This window comes from Typopeltis vanoorti, chromosome 11 (genome assembly GCF_054136105.1).
Source record: "Typopeltis vanoorti isolate ZY-2024b chromosome 11, IOZ_Tvanoo_1.0, whole genome shotgun sequence".
NCBI lineage: Eukaryota > Metazoa > Arthropoda > Arachnida > Uropygi > Thelyphonidae > Typopeltis > Typopeltis vanoorti.
The window spans coordinates 76407540-76431492 of record NC_143559.1 but is presented as its reverse complement, the minus strand read 5'-3'; the positions used below and the strand labels follow the sequence as shown (position 1 = coordinate 76431492).

Sequence of the window (23953 nt, the reverse complement as noted above, 5' to 3'; positions counted from 1 at the left end):
CTGACAATGTCAAGTTCCTTCCTAATATCCTCGTTTTTAATATGATATTGCCATTGATGCCATTTGTTCATGCCTCTAATCTTTCTCAAGACCCTCATATCTGCAGTCTTTGGTTAAGTGTTTTACTTCTGACCCAGTTCTCATATCCATAAGTTAAAATTGGCTTGAATACTGTTGTTTATTTTTTAACAGTATATATTAGAAAACAGAAAAATAAGCAAATAATTAATTTATTAACTTATTGCTGATATTTCGCTGGTGTTATAACCAGCATCTTCAGAGCACAAAAACACGGTTTATCACAATACGCGAGACTATAACAACATGATGTAATCAATGGACTAGTGAAGCAAAATTGTAGCAGCAATACAAAGGCTAGAGTCCTGATTTTGCCGCCCTCTATCTGAAAAAAATAAAAAAATTGCAGCTATCACATAAGACTAGAGTCCTAAACAGAGAAAAAAAACCAGTACTAGTTTTTTCTTAAGATGACTGTTTCCCAGATTTTAGGCAAATTTATACAGCCATATTTGTTGAGATTTTGAGTGTGTTTCAGCAATAAATAAATAAATTAATTATTTACTTATTTTTCTGTGTTCCAATATACCGTTAAAAAATAAACAACATGCAGGACAAACACATAAGTCTGTCCACATGTTTATGGCTTGAATACTGTCTTGTATACAGCTAATTTAGTGTTCAGACTAATTTCTCTCTTATTCCATATGAATTTATTCAATTGACTTCCTACAATACCAGCTTTGTTGATTCTGTTGTCTATTTCCATTTTTAATTTACCATCGTCACTAAAAATCATGCCTAAGTAGCTGAAATGTTTTACTCATTCCACAGGTTCTCTGTTCACAACACAGTTGACATTTTCAATGATTCTGCTTATTTTCATTGTCTTTGCCTTTTTATTGCTGACCTTCATACCATATCTATTACAACAGTTATTCAATTTAGTAAGGGAATCTTGCAAACTTGTAGCGGATTTATTTAGAAGTATAACATCATCCGCATAAAGCAAAGGGCTGACATTAACATCTCCAATTTTGATATCATGTTTAATACCACTTTCCTTCATAATGTGATCCACATAGATAATGAATAACAGAGGGGATAATGTATATCTTTGTCTCACACCAGATTTAACATTAAACCATCTTACTGTACTTCCTTCAATTCTAACCGCTGACGTAAAACTCAAATAAAGACTAAGTATTGCTTGATATAATGCCCGTTGACACCGTATAACTATAGCGTATTGAATAGCTTCTCTCTTGGTAAATTGTCGTATGCCTTTTCCAGATTGACAAAACTTAAATATAGATCTTTGTTATATTCCTATGCTTTCTCAACTATTTATCGTAAAGTGAAGATGCTTCTTCAACAACCTCCAGAATATCTTACCACCTTCTTGATATTTATTATCTATGTTCTTGCCAAAGTCCTCCCATGACTTTTGTTTAGCTAGTTTTACACAGTGTTCAGCTTTCTTACATTTGTCTCTGTATTCTCTAAAAGCTATGTAACTATGTAACACATATTATAAATATGTGTTACATAGTTTTGATATACTTTCTTCTTTTCCTTCACTGCCTCTTCCTGAGTTCCCTTTCACGATGGAGTTCTGATTTTTCTATCCTTGCAGACAACCTCACCACATGCCTCTCTGGCTGAATCAATCAGGGTTTTCTTCAAGGCTTGCCACTGAATCTCCAAGGTTTGGTTGCTGTTCTCAAACTCTTTCATTTTTTTTTCCAATAATCTTTGTGTATTTTAGTCTACAGTTCACATCTAAGAGCTGCTCAACTTTTATTCGCTTTAAAACTTTCTTACATGTTATTCTTTTCAATATGAAATTCAATTTTATCCTGCTCAAGACTAAATAGTGATCACTTCCAATTTCAAATCCTCTGTACACTCTGGTGTCCTGCAGCAGGGAGAAAATATCACTATCAACAATAACATAGTCAATGAGACTTGTCTTATTCCTTGCCTCTTCTCTCCATGTGAATTTGTGCACATTTTTATGTTGGAACATGGTGTTAGTAATAACCAGTCGATGTCCTGAGCAGAAATCCAACAGGTATTTGCCATTATTAGCTTTGCTCTTTTCTCCAAACTTTCCCAAAATATTTTTGTATGTCTGACAATAATTTCCTTCTCTGCTATTTAGATCCCCCAACATGGACCAACTTTTCCTTTTTCATCGTGTCAGTTGCTTTCTCTAAAGCATCAAAAAATTCCTCCACTTCTACCTTAGTAGAACCTTCTGTGGAACTATAGGCACAAATAAGTCTCATTGTCCAGTTTCCCATTCTCATATTTGCCCACATCGCTCTACTTGAGACCGCTTGCCATTCAAGATTAGCCTCGTATTTAGTGTTGAATACTATGGCTAATCCTTTTCCTTGATTGTTATTGCCTGAATACAACATTTTGTATTTATTGCTCAGAAAGATCTCACTAGTTTTTGTCTTTTTTGTTTCAGTCACCCCTATTATCCAATCTGGTACTTATCTAATTCTTCAGCTAGCTCCATTTCTTTGCCATTCAGGCTTCTTATGTTGATAGTACCAATCTTTAACTCTGGTGATGTTGAGTTGGGGTGTGTTTTCAGATTTGTTCCAGTAGCTGATTTGTCGCTGTTTGACCTGGTTCCATGGCGAAAACAATGGGGGCCTTGTTTAACTGGGTGACACCCCAGCCAGCATGAAATTTTGTCATGTTGTACCATCGTTTTGTATTTTGGTTTAAGCCAATAAGAATACAATTTGGTCGGCTAAATCCCAAATTGCCAGCCCATCCTCGTTCGTTCAGTATCCAAGTAGATACCCAACAGGGTGCAATACGAGAGGGTGAAAATTGGACATTAGGTCAGAAGCCCTGGTCGGTTCTTTGCATTCCTTTAGAAGTTATGTGGAGGTCTCCCTCTCAGTTATATAGCTTTGACTCTTAAGCATCCCAGGTTTAATACATATATGTACAAATTCGTCGACTAGTTTCGCTAGCAAAACTGACTAGCTTTGTCAAGACTAAACGGTGAAAAAACTAATAAATGCAAAAAAAAAAAAAAAAAAAAAAAAAACACGAACGATTTACAACGGTTAGACAAGAAAATTGGAAGGCACCGCGTGACATCGTATGCGTGAAGCGATATACTTCTGTCATTATTATAAATATGTGTTACATAGTTTTTGGCATACTGTAGTTCTGCTAAACGTAATGAGTTAATAAGATTTTTCCATATATCCTTTAATATTATGGTTTCTATTAAGGTTGTTTCCTTAATAGAAACCATAATAAGGTTTCTCTTATCACCATCAGGCATGGTGATAAGAGCCACCACAGGCAGTTTGGGCATGCCCATATTTCTGACATTTAAAACATCTCAGTGGATTAGGGATGTACAGCCTAACAAGACAGTTGAGATACCCTGTTTTTAAAGATGCTGGAGGTATAGGAGTATCAAAGATAAGGATGATTTCCTAGTCAGGACCAGGTGAGCATCCCCACATATTAGGATGTGCCTCATACTTGTCACTCTTTAATCTTAAGTTCTGAACATATATCCTTATCTAGAACATCAAGGAGGTTCTCATTCTGATATCACTCCTCATGAAGAGTTTAGTGTTTTATGAAGTGCTCCCATAATTGGTATTCCACCCATTGATGCTGTGCTTTCAGTGGTTTTTCTCAGTGTTGCTGACACAATGTTTCAAGAAGGATATCACCAGAACATAGTTTCTTAACCAGTTTTAACCATTAATAAAGCTATTAATGTAGCAGATCAGTTCCCACCCATCATCTGGTCAAAACTAAAAACATTTTACACAAATCTATTGGCCCAGTTCCAACAATCCATTCAAAGGAAAATATTGATGATTCAATTTTGAGCTTGGAAATACAAAGAACAATTGCACACACAGCTACCACTACTTATATGCAAGATGTTCTTAGTTTAATCCTCTATCCAGGTGTAAGCAAACAAAGTTTGCATGGGATCTTCATGACTGGACTACTTCTATACTACTTGGAAAGAAGTCAACAGACACCCCAATGGACCAACCACATTTTGTCATGTAACAAGTGTTTGTAGCCAGTATAAATTGGAGGAATACTTGTATAAAGGATGAAACCAAAAATATAATTTCTTGCTGTTTTTAAAGTGTCACTTTAAACTTTCAACGACATGCAGTTTTGTGCTCTGAAGATGTTAATTTGAAATTCAGCAGGATATAAGCCAGTTAATAAACATCTTTTTTTTTTTTTTTGATAAAATAGTTTGTTGGTGTTGTTATGTTAAATAAGTTATGAATAATGTTCAACACCTAAGCTTGTCTATTAGAATGATGGGTAAGAATTTAGAAGATAAATAGCAGAAAGGTGGCAAAATCTTCTGAAGACTATTAAAAAGCTTAATATTAGAGGAAAGAGCACTGTAACAAGTGACAGAACAGTTGTAGAAAATATTGAAGAAAAATGCAATCAGAATACATAAAGACAACAAAAATATGAAATGCAAAAAAAGCAGCTGGAGTAGATCATATCTGACTGGAAATGCTCAAATATAGGTATAAAAGTTTTAGAGTATGTGGGTCACGTAAAGATCAAAGACATAACTGGGGAGGAGATCTCCACATCACCTTTTAGGAATGTGGAGAACTTACTGGAGCTTTTGATCTAATGTCCAATCCTCAACTTTACATGGTGTGGCCAGTTAGTATCTACTAAGTGCTGAACAAACAAGGATAAGATGACAATTTGGGACTTAGCTATGTTCTCTATTTGTTTAAACCATAAATACATATGATGATACAATATAATAGAATTTCATGCTATATGAGGCAATGCCCAGTTAAAGTCCTCACTTTAACTGGGCATTTAGGGAAGCAGTGTGAACAGTGAAAAGTCAGCTACTGGAACAAGCTCCAACACAACATCTAGGAGAAGAAGAATAAACCCAATGCCAGAAGAATTGAACCATCAATATAAGGAGTGTTAATGGAAAGAAAATTGAACTTGCAGAAGAATTAGAAAAGTCCAGTGTGGATATAATTGGCATTACTGAGACAAAGAAAACAAAAACAGGTGAGATCTTACAAAATAATAAGTAAAGGATGTTATATTCAGGCAATAATAATCAAGGAAGGAAAGAGTAGTTATTTATATATATATATATATATATATATATATATAGCCACCTAGAACAACTTCGTCCAATATTCCCCTAAGAACAATACCAACAGACTCCTCTCTGTTCTCAATCCACATATGGTACTAAAGTGCTATTTCTTCAATCTTTGATATATGGGATTTTAAAACAAAAGCATGTTTTTTTTTGTAATTTATGATCAAATTTAAGTGATATGCTAACCAAAATGCTCTCACATTCCTTCATTTTGTAATAATTTCACATCCGTTGTTACAATGCCTACATATTTGCTTAATTATATCAGACTTCTAAATGAGTTGATTGTTGGGAAGTGTTAAACTATGCTCTTTTGTGCTTTTCTTACAATTTTCTAACATTGCTTGAATGATATAAGCAGTTTAGAAAGGGTAAAAAATATTAAAATGATATATAAAACAATTTCAGTTGCTTTCATTCAATTGCAATCGCAAACCTCCAGAATGGCCTCTGAGTGTACTAGTACATCTCCATTGCTCTGCATTTCCCATTTTACCACCAGATCCTAAAGATGTTGGTCCACCATATCTGCAATGTAAATAAAAGTTCTGTATTATATTTTGAATTATGAAGGGAGGGGGTGGGGAATTGATTATATGTTTATCTAGTAGTTTGTATAAATACGCTTCAACAATTATAATCAACAATAGGAAGAAGACTAATTATAAGACTTATAATTCAGAGTGCATCACTGAAATAAAGAAATTATAACAAATATAACAATAATCAAATTCAATTACAGATCTAATTCAAACCAAAACCCAAACCACATGGACATGGTAATGTATATCTTAAATCCTAAATTTTATTAACTCTCATAGCCTGGGCATACTGATTGATATAGAATTTAGACACATTCTCTTTATTCTTTGTGTCTTTGCAAATGATCCAAATGAAACAAACTCAGATTGATAAATAAATTTTTGTAAGGATTCCAAACTTAAATAAAATCTGTCAGTCAGTGTCTAGGAGCAACTTGCTAAAAACACAAAAACAAATCTAGAATGTGTTTATACATTCTGCAAAACATACCTTAACAAAAAAAAAAAAAAAAGGGGGGGGGGGGTAAAATCCAGGTATTCCATTTAACTGATTGACAACCGAGAGAAATAATGATTCAACATGCACTTTTTGACATGCATCCAATATCTTGCTAAACTTCTCAAAATATACCTCAGATAGTAACATATTATACAAAAACCTGAGTAATAGGGTGAAGCAACTGTAAGAGTAGCAGCAGAGACTATGATATCTCAAATGGTCAAAGTCTAGATGCCATACCTTTATTCACAAAGATTTTGTAAATTTCAAACATTTGAAATTTTAATTGGCTTGTTTTCCATGCAGTGCACCTCTTTTCCATTATATGCAAAATCTATGTTTAATGGAAAGAATGTCTAGACTAGTGATGGCAAACCTTTTTTTTTTTTAGCTAGTGTGCCAAAACCATAAAAATAAGGATACCATATTTTTTTATTCCATTTAACTGATTAACTACTGATATTTTATGATGCTTTTGAAACCAAAGCATCATAAAAGGAGAATTTTAAAAAGGATCTTTTCTATTAACTTATTCTTTAGATGGCTAAATAAGAAAATTGACCTCTATAGCCGACATATTGACTTTTTTTTATCAATACAAAAATAGAAGTTACCTAATGCCTAAGTTTTGTCACCATTTCGATTCATGGTTAAGATTTGCCTTCCTCCATCCTTGACATTCAAGTGAATTAATGCCAACTGCTTTTTTTGTTTCCTTTTTCACCCTTCAAAAAGTGGGATTTGGCTGGCTGCAGTACAGTACATATTTTGTGGTATTCCTACAAATACTCCTCTACATGATATTTAGTGACATATACTATGAAGTTCTACAGGATCACCAATCATCCAAGGACTGGCCTTTGGGCCTTTCATTAACCAATTTCTATATCAAATATTGCAAATAACAGTCTTCTGAACAAACTGGTTTTGAAACCAAAGCATTGAACACAATGAATGAATGTCATTTTAATAATATGAAAATGCTATTTGCAAAGTTTTCATGAGCTCATATACATTCAGTTAGTGTACATGATTTTATAAAATTCAAGACCAAGTTAAACAAAATGTTTAATGTCACCCTATCTATAAAGTTTTCAACTATTCCACCCACGAAATAACAGAAAGCTCAGACATAACATATACTAGAAAGTCAAAGTGATACAACTTAGCTCAGATCAATCTATGAACTAAAACCTGGAAATCCTCCAAATATTTAAGCATAGCATCATAACAGATACCAAAACTAATCAAGAATAAACTACAGCAGAATGAATACACAAGCAAACAAATTAATGGAAAGATATTTCATTCTCTTCTGTAATGAGAAGACACAACAAATCCATGAAGATCTACAACTGTTTGCAGAAATACATTTGTGAAAACTAGATATAACATGAAATAGTCAAGAGATATTCATCCCAATAATCAACCAAAAATCATCAAAAGTGCCAAACTCTTGAGGAAAAAACCTAAGGCTTATATAACAGTATAATGTCATAATATGAACAAACAAATCATTTGATATAAAGAAAGGAATTATCAATCAGATCTCTCAAGTACAGATTGAGTGCAAAGCTCTTTGTATTTAAAAAAAAAGAGCAAAATAATCTATAAAATGCGAAATCAACAGGAAATTTTTAAATACAGTAAGTTCATTACATTAGACCTAATAAAAGAAATAAAATCCAGGTTCATGTGCCAATATATCAACAGGTTAAAGTAAACTGCTAGGAATGCAGCAACAATAGCACATGTAACTATACTCAACAACAAAAATGAACAGCTAGTTTCAAGCAAAGCTCTTTTTTATGTATGTATGTATGCATTCATGTACAGCCAATTCTCACTTTAAAAAAAATTGCAGTGCTCACTATACCAAATGACTGAAAATTCCTATCAAAAGCTCCATAACACCAGCTCTATTTTAAAAGTTCGTTATTCCACAAGATTTCTTGGTATCAAGTTTAGTATAGTGAGAATTGCCTGTATTTGCTTCTGAAGATGGTAGCCAGAATGACTAGTGAAGCATTATATTTATTATCATCAGAGACCTCCAGAGACTCATCAAGAGAGGTCACATATCACTGCCTCCAAAGGCAAGTTATTCCAATTCACACCGCTCTATAAGGAAAAAATCTAGCTTTCACCCCTTTCTTGACTGCATTCATTCTCAACTTCCATGAATACCCTCCTGTCCTTTCCTCAAATTTTATAAAATTAAAAATTCCATCTACTGGTATCCTATATAATCCTTTCAGAAGTTTGACAGGCTCTATCATATCACCCGCTTTCTCCTTTTTGCTGTGTCTGCAGTCTACAAAATCTGTTCTCAGTCAATTCTAATATAATCTTTAACATTCTCCTTTACACCCTCAGTGCCTCTGCATCATCTCAGACAGATCTGGGCACAATAATCCAGGTGAGGTTGTATAAAACATTATAAAGAGGAAAAATGACCTCACCCTTACAAATCTGTTTCAGCATTACAATTATTCTCTATGTTGTATTTGCAATCTTTGCTATATGATCCCTAAACTTCAACTTTATCTATGAAAACTTCAGGATTCCTAAGCATAGCATGATCAGTTTCTGGAATATCAAACAATGCACATAAGGAAAGCATTCAGATACCAACTGACTGACAAAGCACATGCTTAACTCTGGAAAATTTGTGTTGGGAGATGTGAGTTGGCTCAAGATAAAACTCTCCACATTATGCAGAGATGAAAGTCATACAATTTCATCAAACAACTAAAGCCTTTATTAAAACAATGAACATATATCATCAACCAGCATAGGCTAAGACACAGAAATCACTTCTGTGAATGACTGTCACATCAAACACACTTTTAATCTGATTGATACTGAAAGTCTTTATCCATCATATAAAGATGGACATGATGTATATGTTACAGGCAAAGTGTGAAAAGCAGGCATTGTATAGCATGCCTAAGCATTCTATAGAATGCATGACATTTTTAGGCAAAGTATGAAAAAGGCTTTTATTGAAAATATGCATGTGAAAATGTAAGAAGTACAAAGTGTAAGATACTGGATTTTTCTACAAAAAAAAAAAGAAAAAGACCAGTGCTGAACTACTTGTTGCTACAAGGTAGAGGTAGACTGGAATGGCATTTTGAATTGCACTTGACTGCCTTTTTCATACAAAAGCACTTCAAATTTCGGCACTTGGTCTTGCAAGTACACCTCAAGAACCCTTGGCCGCTACCTGTGGATTGAGCAGATGCGGCTGACTGGAGAGCTATTTCGTGGTCAGGAAGGTCTCGAACAAGTAAGTCCTTGGGACATACAGTGAATTGTGAGTTGGTTTAAAATTCCTTCAGCAGTTCCAAGTGGGTAAAAACCATCGTCTGTCACACTCATAACAGCCACCAGCAAGTACACCTCAAGAACCCTTGGCGCAGTGTCCCCCAAAGGTGCAGGAGGAAATTTTTTGTCGGAATCAATTTTCATTTTTTGGTCTGTATTTTCAGATTTAATTTAGATCGAATTTTACCTTTGACAGCATTCTTAATATTGAAGCAAAGAGTACACAAAATATTAACATCATAACCTTCTATTTCCTCACTTCCATCGTCTTGACTCTCATATCCACAGGCGGCATGAATGTTTCGATGACAGTTTCTGCACGTATGGGCACCATTGGTTACCTTCAAACAGACGCAGCAGGTAGCATAACAGGAAGCCTCTTCGGTAGATATGTATTCATCACCACTTTCGTTTCTTCCATCGTGGACTACCGTCTCCTCCGTGTTTTGTGCAATAGACTCTTTCTCTTGGATAGGGTGATCTGTTTCTTCTTGTATTGTTTGAACGTTTTCCATCATTTTTTCCAGTTGCTCTTCGGTTTGTACGTCTTGTAAAACATCTTGGGGTAAGGAAGACGTTGTGAGACCCACTTTAGCTTTGCAGCAGCCAAAGAGAGCTCCATATGGTGTTCTCTTAATCCCAGAATGAAACGCCCTGTTTTTTATAAGTTGAACGAAACGTAGTCCCTCACTCCATCGGCTAGTTTTTTTGATCTTGTATCCACGTACACAGCATATTTTCAATGTCCTGATTAGCTCTTTCGACACTTCCTTGGCTTTGTGAGTGGCGAGACTTGCCATGGACGATCTTCAAAGTCGGCCAGTACTCCTTTAGGCTTCTCACCACATTATTAGCAAATTCTCTGGCATTGTCGGATTGTAGAATCGATGGTGCTCCAAACAACATAAATATGTCCACGAGGTTATATGCCACTTCTTCTGCTGTCTTTGATGTCAGAGCCTAGAGAACCACAAACTTAGTGAGATGATCTTGGTATACCATTATAAACTTGTATTCCCTGTCAGGATGTGATTGAAAATCGATGAGATTGACCTGACAACAGGAATTGAACTCAGAAAAAATCATAGGCTTCACTAAAACACCCTTTTTAACACCTTTTTGTTTTTTCGGACATGGCTCACAAAGGTGAATGTACAGTTCAATGTCATGACGAGTAATGTTCTTGTACTTGTATAAGATTTCTTTCAACATTCGGTCACGTCCTCCATGGACAATGGCTAAATGAGCTTCATGAAGTACATTAAATAACTCAGAATCTGTGACGTAAAACTGGATTTCACTGACGCCTTCTTTAGCAGGATAAATCAACTTACTTTTGTTTTCTATGCCCATCACATCATAGTGATTAAGCAGCCAAAAGTCATGTGGTATCTTCTTAGAAGCCATCTTAGCATTTTTCAAATCGTTCACTAAATTTTGGTAGGTAGTTTCGGTTAAAAAACGCAGTTTTTAGCAGCATTGGCTCGAACTTTAGATAGTTCTTTGTAGAATCATCGTTGCATGTCAATATGCCGTGATTCCTGCCAGACAATGTAGCTTACTTATCCTTTTTTTGTGCAGCAGGGCCAAATTGAAATCACGTGTTTCTTACTGCCGAACAAAGCCAGCAGTGCAAATGGCAGATGTGCTCTGGCTCTCTGTTTGGGGCGAGCGTGGAAAGTCACGTGACTCGCCTTGTGACATTAAGCATCGCTGTTGGGAGTATTTTATACTTTGCCGATTTGCCTTTTGGCATGCTATAGAATACCTAGGAAATGTATGAAAAAAAGTGATCAAGATAAGATAAGGAATCATGATGTGATTGGTTGATGACGTCATTGTGTGCGTGGCTTCTTGGGTTTGGAATGTTAGGAATTTCCCTGTGGGCATATGTGTCAATGGCTTCAGTGGTTTGTTTTATACAGCTGTCTGAAGCAAAAGTGTTGTCTGTATCCCTTGAAATGGATAAAATTGCATATTGTGCAGTTATAAAATTCTTCGTAAAAAGGTTTAACGCCAAAAGAAATTCATTAGAAGTTCATAAAACTTTATGGGCACTCTTCTCCTTCGTTTTCGACAATTAAGAAATGGGCTGCTGAGTTTAAATGTGGCCGTACCAGCTTTGAAGATGATTCACGTGAAGGACATACAAAAAGTGTAACAACACCAGAAATCATTAATCAAGTGCACGATATGGTATTGGATGACCAGCGAGTCAAGATGCGTGAAATTGCCGAGACTATAGGCACTTCAAAAGAATATGTAGGATATATTTTGCATGAAGAATTGCAAATGAAAAAGCTTTGCAGAAGATGGGTGTTGCACTTGCTCACAGCAGATCAAAAAGCACTCACATGAAAATCTCTGAACACTGCTTGGAGAGTTTTAACAAGAATAAAACTGATTTAGTGGGTCGATTTATTACTATGGATGAGACTTAGATTCACCATATCCAAACAGTGGACAGAAGCCAATTGTATAGCGAACAATCGGATTCTGTCCACTGTTTTGAAAAGGTCATGGCATCGGTGTTTTGGGATGCTGCATTTTGTTTATTAATTATCTTGAAAAGGGTAAACTAATAACCGGGAATATTATTCCAATCTTTTAACCAGACTAGACGAAAAATTCATGAGAAAAGACCCGGTTTGCAGAAAAAAAAATCATCTTTCATCAGGACAATGCACCTGCCCAATAAGGTGTTTTGGCAATGGAAAAATTAAGGAATCTGAACTATGAATTGTTGAAACATCTATCCTATTCCCCAGATTTGGCTCCCTCTGACTTGTATCTCTTCCCAAAACTAAAACTCTTCCTCGCTGGTCAACGTTTTTCTTCGAATCAAGAGGTGATTGCAGCTGTAGAGGGGTATTTTGCAGATCTTACTGAGAACCACAGGGACAGGATAATGGTGCTGGAGCATCAGTGGAATAAATATATTAGTCTTATGGAAGATTATATTGAAAAATGAAAATAATTTTGAAATTATAAATTTGTTTTTTCATTGTTAGGTCGAGAACTTTTCAGACCACCCACGTATATATATGTACAGTATATATATACAATCATACCCCAACTTACGCGAATCCGGAGTTACGTGGTTTCTTATATGTACGTATTCCCATCCCACTTCACGCCTCACCACTAGTCATATCTATCCGGCGCCGGTAGTGTCGCACATGCTGCAAACAAGCACTAACGTGTTTCGTGCAGTCTCCATTCATACACAATTTTTATAGTCTACAAACCTTGAGATTGTTTAATGTTATGTTCTTGATAAAAATTTTATCACATAAAAAATAATGATGTCGTCCAAAAGAAGCAAGTCCGATTCTTCTACAGCTAGCAAGAAAAGAAAAACATTGACTTTGGAAGCAAAACTCAACATCATTAAGGATTTTGAAGGCGGAATGAAAATTAGTGAGCTAGCAAAGAAGTTCGATCTACAGGAATCCACAGTAAGAACAATCATAAAAGAAAGGTTTACAGATTTTGGAGGACATAGATTCTAACAAGAAATGAACTGTAGCCACAAGGCAACGAATAAAAAAATCATTAGCTTGCTATGAAGAAAATTTGCGTGACAAGAAAAAGACATTATGCCATCAGACGAATCTATTAGATTTTATGAAACCATCGACATCGAAATAACTTTTTTTTTTTTTTTTATGTACGAAAAACTACAATTATGATTATATTTCTTAAAACATATAGGTGTTTTTGTAAACCTTTGGTCCCACCTGTTGTATGTTCGTATATATAAATTACATGCAAAATTATACCCCGAGTTACGCGAATTCGACTTAGGCGCTTTTTGTTAGTCCCACCTGTAACTTTGGAGTATGACTGTATATACATTTTTTTTGTTATACCTGTGCAATCACAATAAGGAAGTCATAAAAGGCAGTGATGTTGTTTGAAATGACTTCATTCATTCATTCAGTCATTCATTGATGTTTTGAGCATCAATGAATGACAAAATGAATTGATGTTCTGAACAACTGTGTATGTCTTACACTAGTAATCTTATGGTGTTGGTAATTATACTCTTCAATATGATAACATTGTGTTACAATGTAATAACTGTAAAGGAGTGATTTAGAGAGAATAAAAAATCTGAACACTGCAGCGACCAGCACAGAGCACCTGAACTTAATAAAACATTTATAAAATGAAATGGGGGGGGGAGAAATCAGGACTGGGCCAAGATAGCGTCTTCTTTAATGGAACTTACTAATGATTAAATAAGGAGCAGAGCACAATACCAGGTAATTTCTACCTGCAGTAGAAAGTTTTCCATAACATACTGAAGTAGTTATCATGACCAAACACAAAACAATACATTATTAATTTTTGTCAATAAAAACATTTTAATTGTATCTGAAATGCTTCTCGTAGCTTTGAACAGGATAGTGTAAATCTAATATTTGTATGTACTTAGATTGCAGGTGCCTACTATGCCATATGGCAGGAGACTGCTAATTTCAATATATCATCATCAAATTCCTGCCATGTACCCTCAAGGGGTGTACAGGATATGATAGTACTACATGAAAAAATTACATCATTACTAACTTCCTATCTACAATTTCCTGCCAACCTGGCAGAGAACACTTGTTTTGCTAATCTTTTCTCTCCCATTCTATTTGAGTGACCATACCACCTGAGATTAGCTCTGCTAACACATTCCTGGATGCTGACAATGTCAAGTTCTTTCCTAATACCCTCGTTTTTAACATGATATTGCCATTGATGCCATCTGTTCACGCCTCTAATCTTTCTCAGGACCTGCGGTCTCTAGTCTTTGGTCAAGTGTTTTACTTCTGACCCAGCTCTCAGATCAATAAGTTAAAACTGGTTTGAACAATGTCTTGTATACAGCTAATTTAGTGTTCCGACTAATTTCTCTTTTATTCCATATGAATTTATTCAATTGACATCCCACCATACCAGCTTTGCTGATTCTGTTGTCTATTTCTATATTGAATTTACCATCTTCACTAAAAATCGTGCCTAAGTAGCTGAAATGTTTTACTTGTTCCACAGGTTCTCCATTCACAACACAGTTGACATTTTCAATGATTCTGCTTATTTTCATTGTCTTTGCCTTTTTATTGCTGACCTTCATACCATATCTATTACAACAGTTATTCAATTTAGTCAGGGAATCTTGCAAACTTGTAGCGGATTTATTTAGAAGTATAACATCGTCTGCATAAAGCAAAGAGCTGACATTAACATCTCCAATTTTGATATCATGTTTAATACCACTTTCCTTCATAATATGATCCATATAGATAATGAATAACAGAGGAGATAATGTACATCCTTGTCTCACATCATATATAACATTAAACCATCTTCCTGTACTTCCTTCAATTCTAACTGCTGACTTACAACTCAAATAAAGACTAAGTATTGCTGGATATAATGCCCCATTGACACCATATAACTGTAGCGTATTGAATAGCTTCTCTCTTGGCACATTGTCATATGCCTTTTCCAAATCGACAAAACTTAAATACAGATCTTTGTTATATTCCCATGCTTTCTCGACTATTTGTCGTAAAGGGAAGATCTGATCCTGACAGCCTCTATTTGGCCTGAATCCAGCTTGTTCTTCACCCAGCTTTTCTTACACAATTCTTCTCAATCGTTTCTCAAGTATACTTGCATAGATCTTGCCAGGAACACTTAGTAGGAAAATACCTCTGTAATTCTCACATTCAGTTTTATTTCCCTTTTTTTATATGGGTACTATGAGAGCTCTACTCCAATCATCGGGAATTTGTCCCAATGATTAGAGTAGACTTTTATACCATCATACTTCAGCATTTCTGGTTGGAATATCATCTACTCTGCTGCCTTTCCACATTTTAAGCCTTTGATGGCTTTTTCTACTTCAAGTATGGATATATATTCCTGACTGCATGCCTGGTCAGTGTTTTTTACACTGTGCTGTCATCACTGCTTGTTTAATTTAGCAGTTTTTCAAAGTAATTACTCCATACTTCAAGGATATCTTTTTCTTCCGTTTTCATGTAACCTTTATCATCTCTAACTCCTTTTACAGCACTCTTTCCTCCATTCCTAAGCTTCTTCAGAATATTTTGCCACCTTCTTGATATTTATTTTCTATATTCTTGCCAAAGTCCTCCCATGACTTTTGTTTAGTTAGTTTTACACAGTGTTTAGCATTCTTGCATCTGTCTCTGTATTCTCTAAGAGCACACGGTGACTTATTTGCCAGGAACTTTTGATATTCTTTCTTCTTTTCCTTCACTGCCTCTTTAACTTCCAGTGTCCATCACCATGGAGTTCTATTTTTCTATCCTTGCAGATAACTTTCAGAAAGCCCTGATTGACTCTCTAGCTGAGTCAATCAGGGCTTTCTTCAAGGCTTGCCACTGAATCTCCAAGGTTTGATTCCTGTTCTCAAACTCTTTCATTTTTTCTTGAATAATGTTGGTGTATTTCAGTTGACGGTTCACATCTGAGAGCTGCTCAGCTTTTATTTGCTTTAAAACTTTCTTACATGTTCTTCTTTTCAATATGAAATTCAATTTTATCCTGCTCAAGACTAAATGGTGATCACTTCCAATTTCAAATCCTCTGTATACTCTGGTGTCCTGCACAAGGGAGAAAACATCACTATCAACAATAACATAGCCAATGAGACTTGTCTTATTCCTTGCCTCTTCTCTCCATGTGAATTTGTGCACATTTTTATGTTGGAACATGGTTTTAGTAATAACCAGTCGATTTCCTGAGCAGAAATCCGACAGATATTTTCCATTATTATTAGCTTTGCTCTTTTCTCCAAATTTTCCCAAAATATTTTTGTATGTCTCACAATCATTTCCTACTCTGGTATTTAGATCCCCAACAAGGACGAACTTTTCCTTTTTCATTGTGTCAGTTGCTTTTTCTAAAGCATCAAAAAATTCTTCCACTTCTACCTTAGTAGAACCTTCTGTGGGACCATAGGCACAAATATGCCTCATTGTCCAGTTTCCCATTCTCATATTTGCCCACATTACTCTACTTGAGACTGCCTGCCATTCAAGAAGATTAGCCTCGTATTTTGTGTTGAATACTATGGCTACTCCTTTTCCTTGATTGTCATTGTCTGAATATAACATTTTGTATTTATTGCTCAAAAAGATCTCACCAGTTTTTGTCTTTTTTGTTTCAGTCACCCCTATTATCCAATCTGGTACTTATCTAATTCTTCAGCTAGCTCCATTTCTTTGCCACTCAGGCTTCTTATGTTGATAGTACCAATCTTTAACTCTGCTGATGTTGAGTTGGGGTGCGTTTTCAGATTTGTTCCAGTAGCAAGAAGAGGAAATAGAATTTATACAGCTGTTAAGAGATAAATTCCTGAGATAGCAGGTAATGGAGGGTACTTGAGGGTCAAGAGTGCTGGATCAACTGATGGCATCAGAGAAGTTAACAGTAATCAAGGTACCTGCGATGCCTCTGAATGGGAAGGGCAATCATGGGGTTTTGACCAGGGAGACTAACAGATACAGAATTTTCAGTTAAGGAATATAAGCAGAATTACAAACCAAGTGATTTTATGTTCTGTTTGTTTCTAGGTGTACTGTGAAGGAATGTTGTGCAGCAGCTGCACGTGTTCCAATGAGTTTAGTACTGAGCGGAGGAATTATTGATGCTATTTCAGATGAGCATTTCCCATGGAAATATTTGTAGAATATACATACTGCAGAGACCATACGTCTGTGTGAAAGTGGGGGGGAGAGAGTGGCTAAGGGATGGATCACTGATAAGTCTAATTGCTCTACTCTGTATTGAGTCGAGCATTTTGAGAGAGCTTTTGGGGGCCCCACCCCATATGTGGGAGCAGTATTTATTCAATAGTTGGGCAGATTTGTGACTTATATAATAATGTTAACAGCTGTTTGGGGGTGAAGTAACGTCTTGAGTGAAAGAGAAATCCTAGTTTTTTTGAGGCTGAGAATGCAATGTTTGAGATATGTTTGTGCCAAGAGAGATTTGATGTGAGGGTGATTCCAAGGAGCGAGATCTCTAACTGTCTGAAAATTTGGGTACCGTCAAAAAGGATACTGGGAAAAAATGGTTCTTTTTTTATGGGGAAATAGTACAGAACTGGGTTTTATTGGCGTTGAAATTTATGAAGTTATCCGAACCCCATTGTAGGATGGCTTTGAGATTGGAGTTGAGGATGGTGGTGGTTGATGTTCTGTAGGTTGCAGTGAGTTGTGTAGGTAAGGCTTATCAAATCAAGCAAAGAGTGTAGTGTGCTGTTGTCTGCAAAACTGTGTATTGGGTTAGAGGTCAATTGCAGTAGGTCATTGATATATAGCAGGAAGAGGGTTGGTGAGAGGACAGAACCTTGTGGGACCCCAGCATTAATTGGGTGGTGAGAGGATAGGGAGCCGTCCACCATCACACACAGGGTGCGTCCAGACAGAAAACTAGCAATCCACCTACAGAAGTCCTGGGTCAGGCCGAATGATGGCAGTTTGCCTAGTAGGCCTTTGTGCCAGACCCAGTCAAAGGCTTTGAAGATATCTAGTGCAACCACTTGAGATTTGCCAAACCTCTCCATTGCATTTGTCCAGAGATGGGTGACATATGTGAGAAGATCTCCTGTTGATCGGCAGTTGTGGAATCCATACTGGCAGTCATTTATTTGGTGAGTGTCTTCAAGATGTTCTCTATATACATAGCTTAGTAATCAAGATTTTGAAACTGTTGCTTAAGCTAGGAGGATAAAATACAGAAGAAAAAAATTATATAATTTCTTTAAGTATAATATACTTTCCAACTCAGGAAAAAAGAAATATCACAAGTCAAAAAAAGTTGCCTCTATAACACTGGTAACAAATTTAATGTAATAAATTTCACATCATTCTGTTAAGTACAGAATATCTTAAGTAAAAATACAGATATTAAATGAGCTCACCTAACAATTTGCCAGATCATTAATACTTTATCATCTCCTCCTGAAGCCAAGTATTTTCCACTAGATGACCACCTTACACAATTCACACATGCTGAAAAAAAAATTTAGATATATAAGAAATGCAAAAAAAACTACTTAAGATGATTGATTCTGGAAGAAGACTTTTTTTTTTATTTGTGTGTGTGTGGGGGAGAAAGAATATAAAGTACTGGTTCATTTCTATTCATAACAAACCAAAACCAATTACAGTTTTTAAAAACAAACATTAATTCATAAAAAGACTTCTAATGGGACTATATTGATCAAGTACATATAATAAACAACTATGCTTTACCAACTAGTTTCACCAACTAAGGCTGTTGGCATCTTCAGGGTACATAACTGATGTAAGGCACTAAAAAGTAAAAAAACTGTTACAAACTTTAACTTTTTTCTTTTTATTTTTTACTTTTTAGTGCCTTACATCAGTTATGTACCCTAAAGGATGCCAACAGTCTTAGTTGGTAAAGCATAGTTGTTTATTATATGTACTTGATCAATATGGTCCCATCAGAAGTCTTTTTATATCATTTCTTTATCTTTAATTTTATCTGTATAGTTACATCAAATCTACAAATAATCCTGCTATTGTATAGTTATTATTTATTGCCTTCATATGGTTCAACCACAGATCCGAGAGTCTAGTCTGGCAACCTGCCAAGAAGAGTCAATTCATGCTGAAGGGGAAAAAGAAATAAAGGATGTACGAATTGGTCACCAACGCGTGAAATCACGTTTTATACGTAAAATTTTCCAACTGTTATACAAGCAAAATAGTTATCACTTTAAAAACTACACTTTTCTTTTATGAACATTGTAGTTTTTAAAGTGGTAACTATTTTGCTTGTATAACAGTTGGAAAATTTTACGTATAGAGTATTAAGTAAAAACGATTTCATGCGTTGGTGACCAATTCGTACATCCTTTATTTCTTTTTCCCCTTCAGCATGAATTGACTCTTTTTTGGGAGGTTGCCAGACTAGGCTCTCGGATCTGTGGTTGGACAGTATTAATTTTTTGATGTGTAATAATAAACAACTCATCCCACAAGATGGATTGATTACCCTATTATTGGAATGGATTCTCCTTCTTTTGACATGTGCAGAAGTGTCGAAGGGTCTCGCATCTGTGGGAGTAGTACAGTAGTTAAGTTTCAATACTAATTCAGCTTTTTTTTGACTGTTTGATGTGATACTGATAAAATAATGATTCTTTTGGCATAATACATTAACTATACCTAATCTGCAGGATAAGATTAGTTATAGTTGCCTTGTCATAAATCAGACCATAACTACTTTTCTGTCTAGGAAGCTGTGGTCTGATTTATGACAAGGCAATTTAAAACTATGAAATAAGTCTATTATGTCTACCGATTGCATGTCTTCTTGGGTTGGTATATCTATTTTGTATGGAGAGCAAGGGAAGAGAGGCAATCACCTGATACATGTTTTATTCATGTGACTGACTAAATCATTTTCAGTTGAAAGTCTTTTCTCCAACCTTCTTGGCTGAGTGGTTAGGAGTACCCACTCTCCAGCCAACAGGCTATGGGTTCAAATCCCACTGTGGATATGGATGTTTATAATTATCTTTAGGTGGGAGATGAATTTCATTGCCCAGTGTGAGATCACCTCCTGCTTATTGGAGGTCTGAATTGGTTTTAAAAAGTTTCATGTTTGGTCTGCAGAACTGGGTTCCCAGATCACTTAAAAAAACAATAAAAATACAAAAAAAGTATATATACATTATTATTATTATTACGTGACACCTCCAGGGAGTCCAAAGGCTCATTGAGGGAGGACACTTACTCTACAACTCTGTCTCCACCACTCAATCCACCAACCGCAACAAACCACAACTACCATCATCTACACTAATGTCATCTACCACCACTATTATTTTCACAGAAATCACAAACATCCATGCCCATGACGGACTTGAAACTGCAGTCTTTTGGCTGGAGAGCAGATATGCTAACCACTTGGCCAACAATAATCATTTTCAAATTTCACACACACACATACACACACACCCTTAGCCAACCCATGGTACATTCATACCATAGGTGGGCTAAGGATATTTTTTTGAGGGGTAAGGTGGGCTACAGGTTTATGGAAAAAACTTTCGTGGATGGGAGCCACATAAAAAATAAATTAAACTAAATTTTTAAAAAATTTCTTCATATCCTAGAAAAGATTAAGACTTAAGGCTTTTTAACAGAAGGGCACATTCTAAAAGCACTATAATTATAGGCAAGGAAGCAGCAGTAATTTGCTATGGTTAAGTGGATAATGCTTCTGCTCTCAAACCAACAGGCCTACAAGCAAAACTCCCACTACAGTCATAGATGTTTGAAGTCATTTTTAAACAGTATACGAATTTTGTTAAACTGGCTTAAAAAAGGTCTTGAAAACAATAATAAAATAAAATTAATTAAAATAAATAAATGAAAGTTACATTTAGTCTCTAGAGCAAGATTTCGAATTAACTAACCTTTGGCCACTCACTAACTCATCATAAGGAAGCATACATCTGAGCATTCTCCTCATTTGTGCAGCAGTGTTTTGTGCACCAGACTACAAAATGAACCATCCTACCCAGATGTGACTCACACTCTCTCTCTCTCTCTCTCTCTCTCTAGTAACATTTCTTGAGTAAATATTGTGTTTAATGTAAGCAACAGATTCAAGAGTACAAATGTGACAACAGCATAGTAGGTGGGGTGAAAAGTTCATCAGCTGCAAGTTGCAGCTGACATAATGAAATGTAAGAAATTTTTTATATTACCCTCAACATGCAAGAGAATACAGAATATCACACCACTGGTGGAGAGAGGAGGGGAGTATGCATTTCATTTAAAAAATAACCTACAAATAATTTCTATTATAACTTACTGAAAATCAAAATTAAAAAGGATTGAACTGACATTGGGATGTAGACTTTTTTTTTTTAAAAAAAAAGTTCTGACCACATAAATAACATTATCTCTAGCATGAACATATATGGTCTCAAAAAGAATTTAACCAAATATTAGGGTACGAATGCTACTTAGTCACAACTTTCTCTTCTGGAACATGCATTGCTGTCAAAACTTACTGCTGTGTACTTACATTAATACTGTAGGTTTTTACATTATTATTATTCCCATTAATAATGTAATATTAATGTAATATACAATGTAATATTATTATTACATTAATAATATAATAATTCACTAGTCAAAAACAAGATGATTAAAAATGTCAAAAATATTGGAAAGCATACAGCTGTGGGAAGAAAAGAAAATTACTGTATACGATCCCTAAAATTATGTTTTACAGTATTATTCTCATTAAGCTCTGGATAGCTAAATGGTTAGCATGTCTTCTCTCCAGCCAACAGGCTGTAGGTTTGAATCCTATCCTGAGCAGGATGTTTTTCATTGTCTTTAGGTGAGAGATGAACTTTACTTCCCAGTACAAGATCACTGCTCCACTTATAGGAGGCTTGAAGTGGCTTGAAAAAAATTCCATGTTTGGTTCCTAAAGCAGAGTTTGCAGGTTATGTAAAAACTAAAAATACCAAAAAATTTAATTAATAAAAATAGAAAAAAATCATTAGTCCATCCATAGTACTAATGTACTACAGGTTTACCTTTCATGAAGGGAGTCACATAAAATATATAAACACACACATAAGGAATTTTCAAAAAGTAAGGTAACACATTTTTTTTCTTAATAATGGCAAAAAGGAATGAGATGAAACAGATAGATCCATTAACATTCAAAAAGACTGCCATTGCAGTGTGGTGCTAATGTTGCCTCACAACTAATTCCACTGCAAGATGGCAGCTACAGTGCGAATGTGGTCCAAAACAGGTATCTATAAAGGTATTCAATTTTTTGCAAGAAAGGGGGGGAGGGAACTTCACCAAATGATATTCACTGTGAACTGGTTGCTTTGTGTTGTGAAAAGGTGATGTCAAAGAAGTAGGCGAGTTTTTTGGTGCAATGAATTTGAAGCGGGCCATGGTGACATTGAAGATTTACATCAAGAAAGCAGGGCATCATCAAGCAAGGCAGAAGACTTTTCAAGCATTAAGGACATCATTCTTGAAAAACCACAGTGAAACTGTGTAAAACTGCACAAGTTGTAAACTTGAGTACATTCACTGTTTACGAGATCGTTCATAATGTCTTTGGCTTTTGAAAGGTGTGCTCCCACTAGATGCATCGACAATTGTTAGAGGACCACATGGGAATGTGTCTGGAGAATCTGTTGCGATACAGTGACAAAGGTGAGGATTTTTCTCGCTCACCTAATCACAAGAGACCAAACATGGGTTCATCACTTTACCCTGGAGAGCAAACAAGACTGCATGACCTGGAAATATCTACAATCTCCTGTGTGCAAAAAATTCAAAACTGTTCCTGTGTCTGAAAATTCATGACCACAGTGTTCTGGGATCACTAAGACATTCTGCTGGTGGACTTCTTGCTGAAGAGAGGAAATCAATGCAGAGCTTTACTGTGCAACAATGGACAAATTGAAAGCCAACATTTGATGCAAACAACCAAGACTCTTGACAAGCAGTATGATTTTGGTGCACAACAACACTGCTCCACACACACACACACACACATAGCCCAGGCTTAGCACCTTCAGATTTCCATTTACACCCCCCCCTCAAGAAACACCTTTCTGGAAGGCATTTCACTACAGATGACGAAGTTCATTAGGTGGTGTAATGTTGGTTACTGAGTGTTGGCACAGACTTCTTCTGTACCAATATTGATAAATTGATCTATCGTTGGGACAATTGCATCAATAAATTTGGAGCACACCACTCATGAGTGGTTGGACTGTAATCGTTGGGAAACTCTACCACATTCCCCCCACCCCCCCTTATCCAGACTTATATTTATTTAAGTCTCCCCCCCCCACCTCAAGAAACACCTTTCTGGAAGGAATTTCACTACAGATGAGGAAGTTCATCAGGCAGTGCAATGTTGGTTACTGGGTGTGGACACAAACTTCTTCATTACTAGTAATGATAAACTGATCTCTCATTGGCAAAAGTGCATCAATAAATTTGGAGACTTTATGGAGAAGTTGTGCATGTTCACTTATTTCTTGGTGTACAATTTCAACTTACTATTATTAAACAACCAAGAAATAAAATTAGCTACCTTACTTTTCGTAAATCCCTCGTGTGTGTGTGTGTGTATATATAGTGACACAATTATCATAACTGAACCTATAATTTTTTATAATAGATAATGTACACAATTTTGTTTTGCCTTTGTCATTAAAATGGTCAATTTGAAAGTACAATAACAGTTATTCTAAATGGTTAATTCATTAAATTCCATGAGTCAGTGAGAAATTATAATTCTGAAATATTTTGCCAATTA

The 23953-nt window shown here is 35.6% G+C and overlaps 1 protein-coding gene across 3 annotated transcripts in view; it reads right to left on the bottom strand.

Moving 5' to 3' along the window:
- Positions 1-23953, bottom strand: part of Hira (histone cell cycle regulator-like protein) — a 429854-nt gene that overhangs the window by 350656 nt on the left and 55245 nt on the right. For all 3 annotated transcript variants that reach the window (XM_090400974.1, XM_090400975.1, XM_090400976.1), the window contains 2 exons: positions 18522-18612; positions 5634-5725 (listed from right to left, as the gene is read on the bottom strand). In XM_090400974.1, the coding sequence (XP_090257100.1) occupies positions 5634-5725; positions 18522-18612 (183 nt within the window). The remainder of the gene's footprint in view (positions 1-5633; positions 5726-18521; positions 18613-23953) is intronic.